Below are 18,290 nucleotides of genomic sequence, written 5' to 3'. Positions count from 1 at the left end.
TTATTTTAAACTGCAGCTATAAAGAGGTTTAGAGTTGGTGCTGTATTACCCATGTCAAGACTAAGAGTTTAAATTATAATCTGGAAAGCTCAGAGATCTCTTCAGGGACTTCAATCTGTCGATGTGTGTGTGTGTGTGTGTGTGTGTGTGTATGCGTTGGTGTGTGTTATGCAATGGAGAGGAAGAAGCTTTTTCCCCCTTGGGTTGGGAGAGGAGAACCTAGGTAAAGCCAAGATTCAAAACTCTAACTGCCTCTGTGTCTGTCTGTTTCTGTTTACAGAAGAGGCTGCAGTCTAAAGACTTTTAAAATTAACTTGGCATCACTTTTCTCAGCCCAGACACTAACTGGAAAACGAAGTGTCAGTCATTTTTTAAGGAAAAAAAAAACTTCTTAAAGATTAAAGCTGAAAATATTCAAGTTATTTTTGGATAACAACATACAGAGGTAAATATAACCAAGGTTATTATATCATGAAAAGTCAAGGTAAAGCAACAACAACAAAACAGGAGGGGTTTGGGGCCATTACTGGGAAGGGATCCATTCAATACCTGCAATGTGCTAAGACGGAAAATCTAAAATGTCTTTCATCTGTCATGTGCAAATCTTCAAATTACAGTAGATAAGTCTAGATAAAAGCACTAATTTTAAAAAGCAATTAAAATCCAGAATCCAGTTCAATTACTGTGGCTCTGGGATTTTTCATTGACATCGCCTTTGGATACAGATTCTAATACAGTGATCCACTTTATGTATCCCAAGAGGGAATGTCACATTGAAATGAATGTCTTTAAATCTTGGTTTTCAATGGCATGTCAAATAATTTCCCTCCATGTATCTACCTATCTATACCTTTTCCCACATGATATTTACAAAATTTTAAGAATACACATTGATACTTATTTTGTCTAACAGGAATTTATCATTACAGAGACCTTTGCATACCAGGTGGTCCTGCAAAAAGCATGTAGACATATGGGAGATAATGTTCCATCTGCAACAAATAATAATTTGTGCTTTTTAAAATTGTGGCTGTAACTCAACACAATAACTTTGTACATTTAATATTAAGGAGATAATTTAGTGACAGCTGTTCCTAAATTTTCAGATTTGATTATGTGAGATGATAGATTTACATGCACAGTTTGGGGGGGGATCGCCATGTGAATTGATTTTTGAAATGTCTTAAAAATTGACTTTTAGTGATACTTTGTGAAATTTATAGGTTTTATTTTAATTTTGTAGTTTTGTAATTCATTGACAGGGATAATTGCTAGATGAGTAAGGAAATCTCTATTAATGATCTATTAAATCTTATTTTTAATTTGAATTTAGGGAATTGGACCATTGTGAATGCCCACGTGGTGGCGCTGTTCACACAGCATCGAAACATTTTCTCGCGTTATAAAATAAAAATTACCTGCCCTTCTTTTTGTAAAGGGTTTTAACTGAAATCTTGAAAACAGCTGGCGACAATATTGGAAGGAGTTTCTTTTTCAATGCGTGCAGAATTACCTTTGCATTGTAATTTCATCCCCATTTTTACAGGCCAAATGACATAGGATGAAGGCTGTTCGTAATCTGCTGATTTATATATTTTCCACCTATTTCCTGGTTATGTTTGGATTTAATGCTGCCCAAGACTTCTGGTGTTCCACGTTGGTGAAGGGAGTCATTTATGGATCCTATTCTGTAAGTGAAATGTTTCCAAAAAACTTTACAAACTGCACTTGGACGCTGGAAAACCCAGATCCAACCAAATATAGTATTTACCTGAAATTTTCGAAAAAGGACTTCAGCTGCTCTAACTTTTCTCTCTTGGCTTATCAGTTTGATCATTTTTCCCATGAAAAAATAAAGGATCTTTTAAAAAATAACCATTCTATAATGCAACTCTGCGATTCCAAGAATGCTTTTGTATTTCTACAGTATGATAAAAATTTTATTCAAATACGTCGGGTATATCCAATCGAATTTCCAGGATTACAGAAAAAAGGGGATGAAGATGAAAAATCTTTTTTTGAATTTTTGGTTTTGAACAAGGTGAGCCCAAGCCAGTTTGGTTGCCATGTATTATGCACTTGGCTGGAGAGCTGCTTAAAATCTGAAAATGGGAGAACAGAGTCCTGTGGGATCATGTACACAAAATGCACCTGTCCTCAGCATTTGGGGGAATGGGGAATAGACGACCAGTCCCTGATGTTGTTAAATAACGTGGTGCTTCCCCTCAATGAGCAGACGGAGGGCTGCCTAACCCAGGAGCTGCAAACTACCCAGGTCTGCAATCTTACCAGGGAAGCCAAGCGCCCACCAAAAGAAGGTAAGTACAGAGAAAACAGGGTTTGAGGGTTCAGGGGGATGGAGTGAGAAGGGAGATGCTTAGAAAACTTAAAAAAAATGTTTTTATGTCAAGCTTAGGTCATCTTACTCCCTCTTGTATTTCTGCTGTATTTGGATTCATCTGATGTGAGCCTCACACCAAGAAACAGAAGATTTTTATTGATTTGAGATCTGGGAATCATGGAGGTGGGAGGGTGAGCAAGTTTGATTAGAATGAAGCATACCCACAGAGACTTTTGAAGGCATTTGGGGACTGGAATGAAGTGAGAGGTGCTCTAAGCTTGGCAAGCTCTTCCAGATGTATCTGTTGGTGCTTTTGCAGGTAGAAGAGGGCAGATACCAGTTCTAAGCCCTTCCTTGAGTTTGCAGCTTGGCCAAGAGACAGTCACAGGTTGCAAGCCAAATGATAATCTTGGTCTGGGAACTGAGAAGATAGGTAGATAGGGGAAATAAGGAATGAAAGAAGATGCAGAATCCCTTGAAATATATCTTCAGGGAAAAAAAAATCCTCTCATCCTGTTCTTTTTGGCCTTCAGGTTTTCTTTCTCCCCAACCTCCCCCGAAGAACAGAAAAAGAAAAGAAAGTTACAAAGATAAAACAAAATACATAAATACAATAGTGAATTCTCTGTCAGTCTCGAAAATCAAGGCAGGAGGAGCAATTGCATAGATCTATGGTTTTATATGAGATGCTTTGCACCATAAACCCCACATGTTCTCTTGTCCTTAAGGAGAGGCCCACGTGGGACTCAACTGGAAGCACAAGCTCACTGTGTCGCAATGGCTGTGAAGTCACATGCTGTTGGGAGCAGAGGGATGGGTGGGAGGAAGGGGCTCAATTAAACCACCCTTGCAAATTTATTGTCCTACCTCCCCCACTGGACTTCTGGTTAGAAGAGTTATTATTGTGGTATGAGAACTAACAGACTCATGTTAGGTCTACTGCAAAGGATTTCTGCCTTCGTTTCTGATCTCCTGTTGATCAGCACAAAGAAAGAGGGAGAGTGTCAGAGATGGACTGTTTGGAAAGGCAGAGTATAACGGAAATGCAGAGGAAGGAGATAAAGTGCAGAAGTGATTTATAGCATTCGTCCAATTCCTACCAGGGATGCTACATAGAGATTTTGAAGCTGTGGATTATGTTTAACAAGTGATTTGGAGGGTGGGGGGAGAAGGGATCACAAGGACAGAAGAGAAGAAAATAGATTTCCTGATTGGGAAGTTACTGGATGCACTTCATCTTGGTGAGGGGAGTGATGTTATATGGTTGTGCCTGCTCCCCCACCATGCAAAGGGAGAGAGTGTGTTGATTTTTTATTCAGGAAATGTTTTCTGATTGCCACAAAGATCCTTGTCTGTGGAAAGGGACAGCCAAGCTCCAGTCCCTCTTTCCTCCCCTCCCCCCAAACAGAAGTTGTCTTTGTGGCCAATATAAAATTGACACGTTGTTAAGAGAATTTCCTTTAAGGCCAGCCAAGGCTTTGTGAGAGGGAAAGCTGAACTTGCTTCAAGCTATTCCTCTGCTAGAGGCACTTTGGGGGATGGGAATTGCTGTAGGGAGATGGAGCTGGTGAAGGAGATGTGCCTGGTAGCCATCCAGACTAATGGACAGTGTGGGGTGCGTATGTGCAGGGGGGACTTTTGAGAGTTCCACAGGTCGTTGTTTGCCTAATAACTGTGAATGAAGAAAACAAAGTGATTTTAAATTACAGGAGTTCTTTTCTCTGGTAAAATTCCCAGAGAAGCACTTGCAACTGCAGGGATGGTATTTAACACCATTTAAAACTAATTAGTGTCCCTTAGAATCAGAAGCTACCACACAAACACACACACACATAGACACACACACACACACACACACACAAACACACAAACTTCATTGGTAGAATCTCTCTTCATAAGACAATTAGGCAATATAAAGAAAAAAAAAGTTTGAGAGTTCCTAAATTAAAACCAGAAGCCCATATTCATCAATAGTTCCAAACTGTCATGCTTTAATCCACTCCTACAGATAATGAGAAGTCACAAGTCTGCTTTCTTCATGCTAATCCCCTTGAAAGGCAGTAGTTGACAAGAGAAGTTGCTCTATGTACAATAAGCATGATTTACAAATAATTTGCTGGTCATGATTAAGAGGCATGAATCAAGGTAGTTCTAGGATTAGAGGAAGTACACTGGTTTGACTTAACTTTTTTAGTAAATTAGTAAATGAATAATTCAGTTAGTCCACAGTTAGTCCATGACTACAACAGTGAAAATTTCTGTTCTTTGTGCATAACGAGCTGGAAAAAATGGACCGGAATGCTTTTATGAAAACAGCAATGATGGTGTTCAGACAAGTAACATGATAAAAGAGCTAAATAATTGAACTTAACAGTTTTGGGGTAAAATCTCATTTTGGATCAGTGAACAACTACAGTATCTATTCTCTGAGTTTAGGCCTTAAACCTTCTTTAATATTTTTAAAGTTATCTGAATCAGAGTAAAAACTGTGAACAAGAAGACACTCGTAATATACTTATGAGCTATTGTGTTTTATAAGTGATTTGTCAAAAGGTTATGTGCTATGTTTTTCACACTAATCTGAGAGGAGACTTCATTAGTTGCTACACATAAAAGCTAAGGAGAGGGAAAGTCAGATTGACTTAAATGGGGTTAAATCAAGTTCAAAATGTATTTCTAATAGTTAACAACTAATAAAGAAACTTAAAGAGGAATGATTTCATTCTATTCCAAACAAAGGTTAATCCATACCTTCTTATTTTGTTTTCTGTCATCACTTGTGGCTTAATTTTCCACCAAATTATCTTTACAGAATAATAAAGTAATGCACATTTTTAGAACATTGAGACCTCAGGCCTTCAATCTTTTCATTTTACCTTGATGTATTTTCTCTTCTTCAGAATTACAAGTCAAGATAATAAACAATACATGGATTAAATAATCAGTTTTATAGAGCTTTGTACTTTTAGTAAGCACTGATGGTCTTTGTATTCAGTTGAATAACTATTTCACATAGATTCCACAAGTGTACAATGACTTAGGGACATATATGTTATCATGACATTGCATAGGTAGGTCTGTTTTAAGTAACACTTACATTTAAAAGGTATAATTTCCCTTTTTCCAGATCTTATGCAAATTCAAAACCAAACCAAAAATGGAATATGAATTTTGTATTTTGGGTACCAAAGTCTGTTTATTTAAATCAAAGATATCAAATATTCTCTCGAGGGAATGTGATATCTGTTCTGAAACCAGATTTTTACCAGAAATATTTTTTAAAATATTGACCTAATAACAGTTTGCAGATCTGATTAGTAATGAAATGAAAACTCATTCTTTGTTATAATGAAACTGAGAAGTTTTTTTAAAAAAACAAGTTATTTATGTCATGAATTATTGAGAATCATTCTACAAAGGCATTGTTAAGGAGCTGACATGTTTATATAGTTTTCAAATTGTCTTTAATTCATAATTTAGAGTTTTTGTCTAGCATGTATATTTTGGAACCCAGATGGTTTTTTTCCCCTTTCCTTTACATGAAATAATTAAAGCTTTGTGAATCAAAGAAATAAGGTCTTTTCTTTCTAGTGTTCTACTCAAGGATGTTATTCAGGTATCTTTTATACAAAAACAGTTTATAGAATGAGGGGGTTTGGCTAAAAGGATGCACCAAATGAAATCAGTTAACTTAGTGTTCAAAATTGACATGTGGAATGAAAGACTGATACAGAAGGGCTTTCTCCATTTTTAATACTCATGCCTACATTACAAAGCACATTACCTGCTTAAAAATGAATAAGACCAATACAACAAATATTTCCCATGACACTTCATTATTATTACTTCAGAATTCTCATTTTTGAAAGAACTAAATAAACTAGGTTGTTCAGGGGGAAGACAATGGAGGTCAAAGTTAATAAGAGTGTAAACTTTCTGCAATTTGGAATCCAGGCTCTGCTACCTCCATGTGCCCTTGGGCAAGTGACTCTTTAAGCCTCAATTTCCTCATTTTCTCCTTTACAGCTCTAACTTTTGGAATCCTGGAACCTATACCCTTGTTTGCTTTTTGAAGAGCTCCTTGTATAAAGGGAAATTGAAATAGTTGTCAATTTGCATCCCATTCAATTCCAGGATAACAGGAGACATTTGTTTCTCTTGCCATCCCAGAGATATGTGTGTATGTGTATGTATACATGTGTATACGTGTTCCTCTATATAAACATATGTAATGTATGTATATGTATGTACACATATATACATGTACACATATATACCCACACACATGCATATCCAACTACATAAAGAGTATAAGATGCCCACATAGATGTGTGTATTTTTTGCCCTATATGTCCAGATACATCTATATCTATATATCTATATCTATATACACATATGTACATATATACATCACACATGGATAAACATATATGTACATATAATGTGTGCATTCAATGTCTATCAGATTTTCTGTCAATTCCAACCTTACTCTCTCTTTTCCCCCTCCAGCACAGCTTCTTTTTCTATACTGAAAGAAGGTATGGGACATAAGATATGAATGGGCTCCATTCAAAACAATTGAAAAAACCCAGTTTGAAAAAACAGATTCCTTTTGCATTCTATTTTTGGTCAGGGGTCTTTTGTTGACAACCTTTCCACTTTTCTTATTCAGACCATTTATTTTTACCAATTGAATATTTTTGGGGGCAGAGGTGTGTTCCAGATCTATAATTTCTTCATTGTAGAAAATCCCATACTCCCACTTTCACACTTCCTGTGTGAAAAACACAGCCAGTGATACACAGCCAACAAATAGTTGATTTTTCTCTAACTCAGAGTTTTAGGAAACAGTCTGTGGCATTAAGACATTAAATGGTTTGCTCATCGACACAAAGTAAATCAAGTCGTCAAGCATTTATTAAGTGCCTACTACATTCCTGACACTATCCTAAATTCTGGGGATACAAAGAAAGGCAAAAAGAGTCCATGCCTTCAATGAAGCCCCAACCAAATGAGAGAGAAAACATGCAGACAACTATATATAGTCAAGACAAATACAGGATAAATTGGCGATAATCATAGATGGAAGGCACTAGCATTAAGGAGAACTGGGAATAGCTTCTTGCAGAAGGTGGAATTTTAGCCAAGATTTGAAAAACAAAACAAAACAAAACAAAACAAAACAAAAACAAAACAAAACAAAAAAAGCCAGGAGGCACAGTTGAATCTGGGGAGAATTCCAGGAATGGAGGACAGCTAGTAAACAAAGCTAGTATGTGTCAGAGGGAGGTCTTAGGTCCAGTTTAATTTCACTCAGAGGCTGGCTCACTAACCTCTATGAAATACTTCATCTCATCTAATGGCTATTTAGGACTATAGGTTATACAAAATACTTGGTGTGATTCAAAATGGCAGAAGGGAAACTACTGAAAAATATTTCTTAACTTTATATAAGCCATTCATCTCAGTTTTTTTCTAATGATGTCATAATCTTTGAAACTCATGCCATTTAAATACCTGTTGGCAAAACCATTTACAAGTTAAAAGAAATATTGACCTAACACGCCTCTGAGCAAAATGCTTATTTTAAGTTTCCATTTTTATGGCAATCCTGGGTAGGGGTGGGGACATGATTACAGGTGATTGCTATAGGCTTGAAGAACTTTGAATACGACCCTGATAACAGTCTGAATCTCCAGAGAGGACCAATCCACTTGAGTAATCTTCATTAGATTTGAATGTGTTAACCTATGAAGTAAAACACACATATAAACACATAATATATACATACACACAGATATATATATAGTATCTATAATATATGGAGGATATATTATCAACTTTTTAGTTCCTTGTTTCCTCAACATATAGCTCTAAATCATATACTTAACTGTGTTTTTTGAATTTAGTATGACAAATTTAAATCTTGAGAAGAAAAGGCATAAAGGAAAAAAAATCAAATCTTGTTCCACAGCTTTAAGACAGCATGTAACAAGTACACAGAATCTCTTATAGGAAGAAGAAGAAGAGAATGCATGGTTCAGTGCTTCTATTATCTACTCTTAGGATCAAAAGATCATAAGATTTAGAAGTGTAGGGACCTTGAACATGACCTATGAATTTACAATGATGGCAGGGGTAGAAGAAAGGAAGGGAGAAAAGATAACATTTTTCTTCTCCCTTTTGCTATACTCAAAATGTGACTGTATATTTCAGATCTTAGATTGTCTTCACAGAGGGCATTAAGGAACCCAAACATTTGTTATATGGTGATAGGTTATTTTATAGATACTAAAATTAAGAATAAAAGAGTAAAGTGGTGATTCCTGTTTAACCGTGGGTCTATGTCTGAAAGGCCTTTGATAATAACTGCAGTTAATGTAGTTCTGATCAGTTCATGTATGTGTGTATATACTAGTGTGTGTGTGTGAAGAATTATAAACCAAGTTCAAAATAGGCTTGAGATTATGCTTGAAAGAGTGGTAGTAAAAGTTAGGAGTTCATAATTTACAGACTAATAATTTTCATAAAAGTGTAGCTAAATCATCTTGAATCATTTTGAGATGTTATTTTCAGATGGCATACTAATATATAATGTACCTAAATAAGAAAATATCAAATAAATCAGCAATGCCAGCAATTTTCTTTTGTGCAACACTGAAAATGCCTTAGTAGTAGCCATGAAAATTAACATATGACCTTGTATCTGAGCAATGAACATAATAAACAATTTTTAAAAGTTTGACATATTTAATATTCAATAAACATTTATTCAGTGCTTGCTATGTGTAAGGCACAGTGTTAGAGGGGATAAAAATGGGTAGGAAGACTTCTAGGATATATTCCACTGAGGGGGATATGACATTTACATAGATGAGTATAATAAAAGGTTAAGAGTGAAAATGGACAGAAGTTATCCAAGGAAAATGTTCCAGAAATATTTGAGGAAGGAGAAAATACTATGACCTTAGAGTATCAGGAAGGGCTCCCTAAAGGAGGTTATACTTGCTGAGTCTTGAAGGTATGATAAGGATTCTGAGAGGTATAGATGAGGAAGAAGTTTATTAGAGAGTTAGAAGATGCCCTGTGGTCCTACACAGCCAAGAAAGAGCATCTCAAATTTCTAGCAGAGCAGGTGGTCCCACCTGGCTGAAACATGGAGTATGGGGAGTGATATAATAAACGATTAAGACTGGACAGATAGGTTAAAGGAGATTGTGGATAACCTTTCATGCCAGACTGTGGAATTGGTATTTTATCTTGTACAAATATACTGTCTCTATCTTATAGGAGATATTCTTAAATACATTAGTGCTTGACATATGAGCATGAGCTTTTGTATAGGATTGGAGAGAGCACACTGATTTGGAAAGGACAAAATGTCTTTAGCAAATAAGTGTGCAGCTAATGTTACTTTATAAATCAAATGGGATATTTACAGGCTTCGTGATTAGAAAATGTTTGCAAAGCTTCTGTAATACTTTTTATATGTTTTTCCTGCCACTGAATATTTCCAAACTTAATTTTCTGTGATTTCAAACATTTTGAGACCCTACTAGATGTAGTACATAATGTTAGAGGTAGGTAGATGGCACAGTCATGATGATATGAGTTCAAATTCAGCCTCAAACATATACTAGCTGTGTGACCCTGGGCAAGTTACTTAGCCTCTGTTTGCTTCAGTTTTCTCACCTGGAAAATGAGAATAATAACAGCACCTAGCTCCCAGAGTTACTACAAGGATCAAACGAGATAATAATTGTAAAGCGCTTAGTATAGGGCCTGGAACATAGTGAGCACCACATTAATGCAAGATATTATTGTAAAGTGTTCAAAAGCATAATCCCTGATCTAAAGGAGCTTGCCAACAATGAGAAAAATAAGAGAAATGTTCAGATGAGCAGGTGACAAATTATAATATAGCTATGAAGGAAAGGTCCAAAGCAGCATAAGAAATTCAAGGAGAGAGAGCTGGCTTGTAAATAGAAAGTCAGGAAAATCTTCATGGAGGAGGCATAACCCAAGCAGGGCCTTGAAGAAATTGGAAGATTTCATCAGCTAAAGCTATGAAACCATTTCACATTCAGGAGTGCTATTTATTTCATGAGAAAAGATAAAGAAGCTGGAAAGGACAAGTTGAGATTAGGGAGCAAAAAGAATCAAGAAATATATATTACAACAATACTGGAATGGCAGGTTTAAGACATATTATGTAAGACTTTAAATGTCCTACTAAGGAGTTATTATTTTATGTGGAAAAAAGGAGGATCCACTAAAGACTTCGGAGCAGAGGAGTAATGCCAGACCTTTGCTTTAGGATGATTATTTGGGCAACAGTCCAAAAATTGGGTAACAGGGAAGAAATGCTAACACCTTCCTCGGAGATTACCTTCAATTTGTTGTATATATTTCATGATTTATGTAATTATTTGCATGTTGTCTCCCCCATTTGAATGTGATCTCTTGAGAACAGCACCTACTTGTGCATTTTTTTCTTTGTATACCAGTGGTAGGCACAGTGCCTGGTACTTAGTAGGTACTTAATAAATGTTTGTTAACTGACTGGAAAGAATGGAAGTAGGGAGATCAGTTAGAAACCATTGCAATAGTATATACAAAGAGGTAAGTGAGAACCTGATCTAGGTTTGGGTCAGTGTATATAGAATAGAAGCATAAGATATGGGAGATTTTGTGGGTATTTTACTCTATGCTGAGAGTAGGGGTGGGGAGAGAGATAGAAACATAAGCAACAGAAACAGTGTAAGAGATAGTGTGAGAATGAGACTGACAGAAAACACATTGGAATATGAAATTTCTAAAATATTTCCTTAATTGAATGAATAAAAATCTTAAAGAGACAGAAAAAAGAAATATACAGTCAATACAAATGGACTTAGTGAAAATCATAAGCTTGGTCCTTGTGAATGTTCTTTTGTTCATTTCCTAAATATGTTGGAAGCAACTAAGTATTATGGAAAGAGAGCTGGAATCTGAAAGCCTGGATTTAAATCCTGGCTTTAGTACTTAAAACTGTGTAGTCTTAGGTGAATTATTCAAATTTTCTGAACCCTAGCTTCTTCTGTTGCAAAATGGAGATAATTTGAACAACCAACATAGGATAGATAGTACTTTATAAACCTTAAAGTATTATATGAGATCATAGATTTAGAGCTTGATGACCTTAGAGGTCATTTAATTCAGTTCCCTCATTTTAAAAATCAGGGAACTCAGGATGTTCAAAGACTCTGATCTGGTGTCAGAGAGGATAAGGAGCAGATCCAGGATTCAAGCCCAGGTCTTCTAACTCCAAATTCAGTGCTCATTCCACTGTAATACTTTCTGCACATAAGTTAATATAGTTAATACTTGACAAAACTCATAATAAACCAACCTTTTCTATGTATTTTAGGCAGAATAGTATTTCATTGGAACATTTTAAAATGTGGATAGTTTCTCTTTTATTTTTCCTGGTAATAATCCTTTATGAAGCAGAATTTTTTAAAAAAATTAATAATTGGTACCTTAACTTTTCTAATTGTAGTAGACTATGAATATATCTTAGATTTAAAATATTTTACTAATTGAAATGTCAGATTTCCTTTCCTGTTGCTTCAAAGACACTTTCAGTATTCTGAATTAAACTAAATCTTTATTGTCTTTTTGAATTAATTCATATTTTTTTTTCTAAATCTCTTTTCATTATAACTTCCAAGGCTAAGGATTGTAGAAATTAATTATTAAGACTGCCTTATATTGCCATCATTGTGCTTTTGTTTGGTCAAACATGTCAAGCAATTTGTGGTATTTGAAAAAAAGTCTCAAGATTCTGAAGACATATGTTATTTTTAATTGGATAAAAATGGTATTACTGAAAAATTATGTATTGATATAAGCATGACTAATCCATCAAAATAAATCAATCAGGATGAAATGTTAAAATCCAATTTGGACATGATTACTTATTGGGTATAGGCAAGTAAGTTTCCTGCCCCTTCTTTAACCTTTATTTCAGGCTCCATAATAAAGTTTAAATTTTAAAATCTAATTTGAAAAATAATTTTAATGGAATGCTTTCAAGTATAGATTAAGATAATAGAATTATTCATTCCAAGTAATAGAAAGATAACTAGATGGACAATGAGTAAAATGATCTCGGTTCTAGCCAGGTTTTGATGACTTTAAAAAAAATATGTGACTGGGAAAGTCACAACATTTTCACTCCTAGGTTCCTCCTCTAAAAAATGGGCATGAAAATAACTATCTCTCTTCTTACAGAGTGAAGAGCAAAGAGATTATTTAGGTCTCAGATTTTAGCTTAAGAAGGAATCTGAAAAATGACCTAGTGTAATGCATAGTTAAACACTGAAAATATGATTCATAACACAAAGAGTACTAATTTTCATGTTGATACATCCATTAGATGCATTATGATTGGTATGCAGAAACTGGTCTTTTGCAGATGGACAGACAGGATACACTCAAGTGATCAGAAACTAGAACACCAAAATTCTTTTTAAGAAAAATAAAATGTTATTTATTTCAAAAGCATCCATTTAGTAACAAGTTGATTAAGTTTCACTTTTTAAACTCAGCAGAATTTCATTTGGTAAATGAACACTTCTGCCAATTCAATAAATACAGAAAAATATCATTCATTTGTTTTAATTCTCTTAACTATGTACTTAGGGTATTCTGTCAAATTGCAAATAGAGTTCCTATAATAATTAATAAGGATAATGACAATTTGACTCTCTGCTTTCCACATACAAGGAGGCACTAGTAGCATATGAGTTGGAGGAACACATAGGATTGGAAAATTTCTAAATGATGGAAAAGATCAGAAGATAGCATTTTTTTAACAACAACAAAAGTGAATAAGAAGCTATCAAGAATAACTGGACCAAATATCAGCTTTCTTATCATTATCACACACTTATGAAAGATTTAGAGTATTTACTGTAAATATTTAGTCCTTGATATAACATGAGAAGGGAACTTCTAGGAAGGCCTGTTTAGGTGCCTTTCTACATCAGACAACATTTTTTTTCAGGTCACACAGTTGACTGAGAGATGAATGAAATATTAAACCCCACTGTGTTTATTATTTATTGATTTTAAGTAAATATTTGATTTGGGAGAATAAAATTTAAGCTTGAAGATTCTCCACCAAGATATTTTGTCCCTACAGAAAAAAATCTATAAAACTCTATGACAGACTTGATTAAACAGATATTTTTCAAAATTGATCCAAATATTGATATAAAGGATATTGTTAAATGGGGAGATACATGCTCATAGAAGATATTTATTGATATTATGGAAAATGTCATGTATAAAATTCAAACAAAAAGGAGGATTCCATAATACTAAAAATGTATTCAATGAAATCCATTGCAGACTGATTAGTCTAACCATCCATCCCGGGGGCCTATGACCTATAGCTAGATGGCAGTCTACTGATTTAATTCATTAATGTGGATTTCTGAGATGGAGCTAAAAATGAACAACAAGCAACATTTAGAATTGAGATGAAGGTCGGGACACATCAAATTTAGGAATTTTTCTCAATCCTCACTACTTAATACACTTAAAATCCTGTGGGTTTTTTTGAAATAGAAGCACTCTACTGATTATGATATATATCTAAATAATGGAACATCATAAAGTACAGAAAATTATGATTACAAGTAACTTAAAGAGCAATAGAGAACCATATGTTGGTTATAAGGGGGCTGTAGTATATTCAATTCAATAATTTTCATGTGAGAAGTAGATAAAAATTCATGTATCAAGAATGAGAAATAACAGATGGATGCACCGAGGGGTATGCTGGCATTGCTGAGGTATTAAAAAGAATAGGAAAATAGCTTCTATCACATTGGGTGATTCTCTCTGGAGGTATTTGGGAAACTGTGAACAATAATCATAAAAGATGAACATATGAATGAGTTTTGATCTTTATAGGAGTAGAGAATACCAAAATGAATGAAATAAGAAATCCACCAAAATACAATGTATTCTATCCAGGATGAAATTAAAATTGGTATTTCAATTACAGGTTAATGAAATCTCCCTTTTCTTTTTGTCTCCTATAGCACATTAGAATATTCTTAAGAATTAAAGAAAAAATATGATTTTTATTTATTGATGTTTGGCTATCTGTTTTTAAATGAGTAAGTAAGCATGAGGAAGGAAAAAGGGAAAAATGACTTCAATAAAAATGTTATTTGTCTTCATTTTTTTTGAATTGTGAATTTACATGTATGTTGTTTCCTTTGGGAAAAATGCTACATTCCTAGTATTCCAAACAAACAATTCTTATGATATAGAAAAGCAAGTCCTTAGGATATAGAAGTTCTGTGTACCATGCATGACCTTTCTTTTTTTGCACACTGGTCTACCCAAGTTTCAACTCTGCCTCTTTAACAGAAGCTGAAAAACTGCAGTTTATTTTGGCAGCTGTGGGAGGTCAAATGTTTCTAAAGATAGGTTAGCCTGTGGTCAGTACTGTTTGGCAGGCTTTGGTTCACATAACACAGAGGACCATTAACATATATTTTGGAGTGGTACCTGATAAATTATTCAATTATTATATGAATCCTATCTTCAGGTTTGATAAAATACATAGTTGAGGAATTTCTCTTCCCAATTTATAGATACAGCTCTATTTTCATAAATTTTAATATTATAGCAAAATATCTTTTCTAAACATCTAGACTTTTTCTTAAATCAGTAGTTTCCATCTGGATTCCCTGAAGGTTACAATTTTTGCCTTTGGGTAAACAAAATAAACAAAAATATAAAAAATAAACAAAATCTAATCTCTCTTTTATATAGAGTATGGTATGTAGGAACGGTGTTAAATTTGGACGGGACCTTAGAGGATGACTTGTTCCAACCCTCATTCCACAAAGGAGGAAATAAGGACCCCAAAAGGTTAAATATTTTGTCTGGGGCCATGTAAGTAGCAGTATTAGAGCAGATAGTCGAACTCAAGTTCTTTGACATCAAATTCAATGCACTTCCTACTGTACTCTCTCTGGTTTTGATTCCTAACTCTTCCCTTTTATTGGGTAATCTTGGGAAAATTATTTGTGTCTTTGGGTATCAGTTTCTTGATCTGTACAACTGGGGCCTTGGATTATGACCCTTTCTAGGTTTAAATCCGTGGCAGTCTTTCAAATACTAAGAGACACCATTACGTCTTCCTCTAAATATTGTTTCCAAGTGTCCTCTAATCTTTTCATTGAAGTATCAAGTCCCTCCATCAGACTGGTCACCTTCCTCAGGAAGTGCTTAAATGTATCAATGTACTATAGTGGTTGTATGACCAAATGAGAGTACCATGGGGCCTCAAAAACTTACTAGCTGTGTGAGAAGTCACTTAACCCTGTTTGCCTCAGTTTCCACCTCTATGAAATGAGCTGGAGAAGGAAATGTAAAACTTCTCCTCTGTCTTTGACAAGAAAACCCTTAAATGGGATTGCGAAGTCAGACATGAAAAATGATTGAAAAAAACAAGAAAGATTTTGTCTTTTTTAGCTGTCATGATATACTCTGCACTCATTTATATTGAGCCTGTATTCAGTGGAGGTGATTTTTTTTTCAAACCAAGTACAGGGCTTTACATGTACCCCTATTAAAGTGTCACCTTTCTTGATTCAGCTATTGTTCTAGCCTGCTGAAATCTTCTGTGCTGTCAACCAACATATTAGCTACACCTCCCCACCAATTTCCTTTCATCTAAGACATGTATACCTTCATCCAAATCATTGGTTAGAGTTTTCATAAAAATCGCTTTAAGGACATTATTGATCTTGGAGGAGAAATATATAAAAATAACAGTAGCAGAAATTAATATACTTTTACTATGTGTCAGGCCCTGTGATAAACACTTTACAATTTTTTTTTCTTTTGGTTCTCACAGCAACCCTGTTAGGTAGGTGCTGCTATTATCCCTATTTTACAAATGAGGAAATTGAGCCAAACAGAGGTTAAATAACTTACCTGGAGTTATGCAGCTAATATGCATAATATGCAGCCAGATTTGAACTTACCTAGGTCTTCCTGACTCCCAGCCTGGAGCCATATCTACTGTGCCACCAAAGGAGCAGGTATCTGAATATTATTGGGTTTTTGATATTTTTATTCGTAATGAATCTATATTACATGCTTTCTGGGAAATTGTTAACACTTGATTTGCAAACTTTTTATTTGACATAACTAAGTCACTCGAAGTTTATTTGCATTATCCAGATTTGCTCTTCAGTGGTTATCAATGTGTTATTATTGATGATAAATTATTTCTATAATATTTAATATTGTTACAGTGATATCTTTTTCAAATTTATTCATTGATTTGCCAATTTCAAAAATAAGCATTATTACAAGAGTTTTGTTTGAACCTTTTTTCTTTTAATAAAAACTGACGACTCAAGGTTAAATCTTTTGTAGCTAGCATAGTGTTTTGATTTAAATCCTTCCCTCCCCTCTTCTCTTCCTCATCCCCCTCCCTCTCCCCTTTATCCTCTTCCTCTTCTTCTTCTTCTTCTTCTCCTCCTCCTCCTCCTACTCTTCTTCTTTTCCTTCTCCTCCTCCTCCTCCTCCTTCTTCTTCTGCTGCTACTGCTGTTGCTTCTTCTTCTTCTTCTTCTTCTTCTTCTTCTTCTTCTTCTTCTTCTTCTTCTTCTTCTTCTTTTCCTCTTCCTCCCCCTCCTCCTCCTCCTCTTTCTCCTCCCTTTCCTTCTCTCTCTTGAGTTCAAATCTGTCTTCAGACACTAGCCACATGACCCTGAGCAAGTCACTGAACTTCTGACAAACTGAGTTTTCTCAACCACAAAATAGGGAATAACAGCATCTGCTTCTCAGGGTTTTTGTAAGAATCAAATGAGGTAATATTTGTAAAGTGCTTAGCAACTCTTCCAAGTGCCTGGCAATTGTGGGCACAATATAAATGCTTATTCTCTTCTCCCTTCTCCCTACCCTATCTCTCCCAGTTGTTCTTTTCCTCTCCCTATTTTCATTTCCCTCATCCTCTCTGGAATAATGCAACTGAAAATTAATGTATTTCCTATAGAACTTTACACATAATAGGGCTGCGCAATATATTTTCAGATTCTTTCTTCACATAGATATCTATTAAGAGACCAGCCATTGTTATTGTTTGTCTTTCATTCTTGAAAAGGACCATGACATCAGCAAGGTGATGCTATGACTTGAAAGTGAATTGGATTAAGTGTGTCAGGGCTGTGGAAAGTCAGCAGCCTCACTTTTTCCTCTGGAGCCATCAAGGTCTAGTAGCAAGATATATATCAGGATGACTAGAGATGGCCCCTGACAGAGTATTATAAACTTTTAAACCACCATTCCTATTTTATTGTTTGCTGTGTGCTTTAGAAAATGTCTGTGTAGTGAGGAGGGATATTGGTGAAGGATGCTAAAAGATTCACTGTTCACTGGGACATAGGTTTTGTTTTCTGTCTGTCAAGACTGTTAATAACATAAATGTGTAACATGAATTGGGCAAGGTTGGTTTTTTTTTCTCCTCTCCATTTCCCCACCCCTGGGCAGGGAGGGAGCCGTCTCTGGTATTGGAGGAAATGACCAGCTATGGAAGTAGAACTTTACTCGAGAAGAAATTACTCGTCAGCACTCTTACCCTTGTATCTTTCTCTGAGTATAGGAAAGGAGAGTATTATGGTATTCCTCTCTTCTCCTTCCACTCCAATCATCAGTAGAAGCCTATACCAGTAAAGCAACCTTCCCATTAGAAGATACTCACTAGAGAGCCAGAGACCTAATTAACAGATGCTCTATGTATAGGGAGAGTAACATGAGAATAGCTTGAGAAAAGACAAGTTATTATCTCCTTTGTTGGGGAATCTTCTTTGTATGAGTGCTCCTCTCCTAGTGCACTCATTATGTGTGCTGATTTTTCCCATTGATGCAGA

At 35.2% G+C, this 18,290-nt stretch overlaps 1 protein-coding gene across 1 annotated transcript; it reads left to right on the top strand.

The window, feature by feature from the left end:
* The first annotated feature begins 300 nt into the window (after positions 1 to 300).
* On the top strand, positions 301 to 3,128 carry LOC118857795 (adhesion G protein-coupled receptor B3-like). Its single transcript, XM_036768311.1, has 3 exons — positions 301 to 445; positions 1,547 to 2,318; positions 3,070 to 3,128. The coding sequence occupies exons 2-3, from the start codon at positions 1,562 to 1,564 to the stop codon at positions 3,126 to 3,128; spliced, it is 816 nt and encodes a 271-aa protein (XP_036624206.1). The 5' UTR covers positions 301 to 445; positions 1,547 to 1,561.
* The last annotated feature ends 15,162 nt before the right edge of the window (positions 3,129 to 18,290 follow it).

Source organism: Trichosurus vulpecula, chromosome 7 (genome assembly GCF_011100635.1).
Source record: "Trichosurus vulpecula isolate mTriVul1 chromosome 7, mTriVul1.pri, whole genome shotgun sequence".
Classification (NCBI taxonomy): Eukaryota; Metazoa; Chordata; class Mammalia; order Diprotodontia; family Phalangeridae; genus Trichosurus; species Trichosurus vulpecula.
This window is presented reverse-complemented; position numbering and strand designations above follow the sequence as displayed.

Excerpts from the sequence above, each read along its gene's own strand:
- LOC118857795 (XM_036768311.1), top strand. The coding sequence starts at position 1,562 with ATGAAGGCTGTTCGTAATCTGCTGATTTATATATTTTCCACCTATTTC. Across the intron at positions 2,319-3,069 it reads CAAGCGCCCACCAAAAGAAG|GAGAGGCCCACGTGGGACTC; the intron begins GTAAGTACAGAG and ends CTTGTCCTTAAG.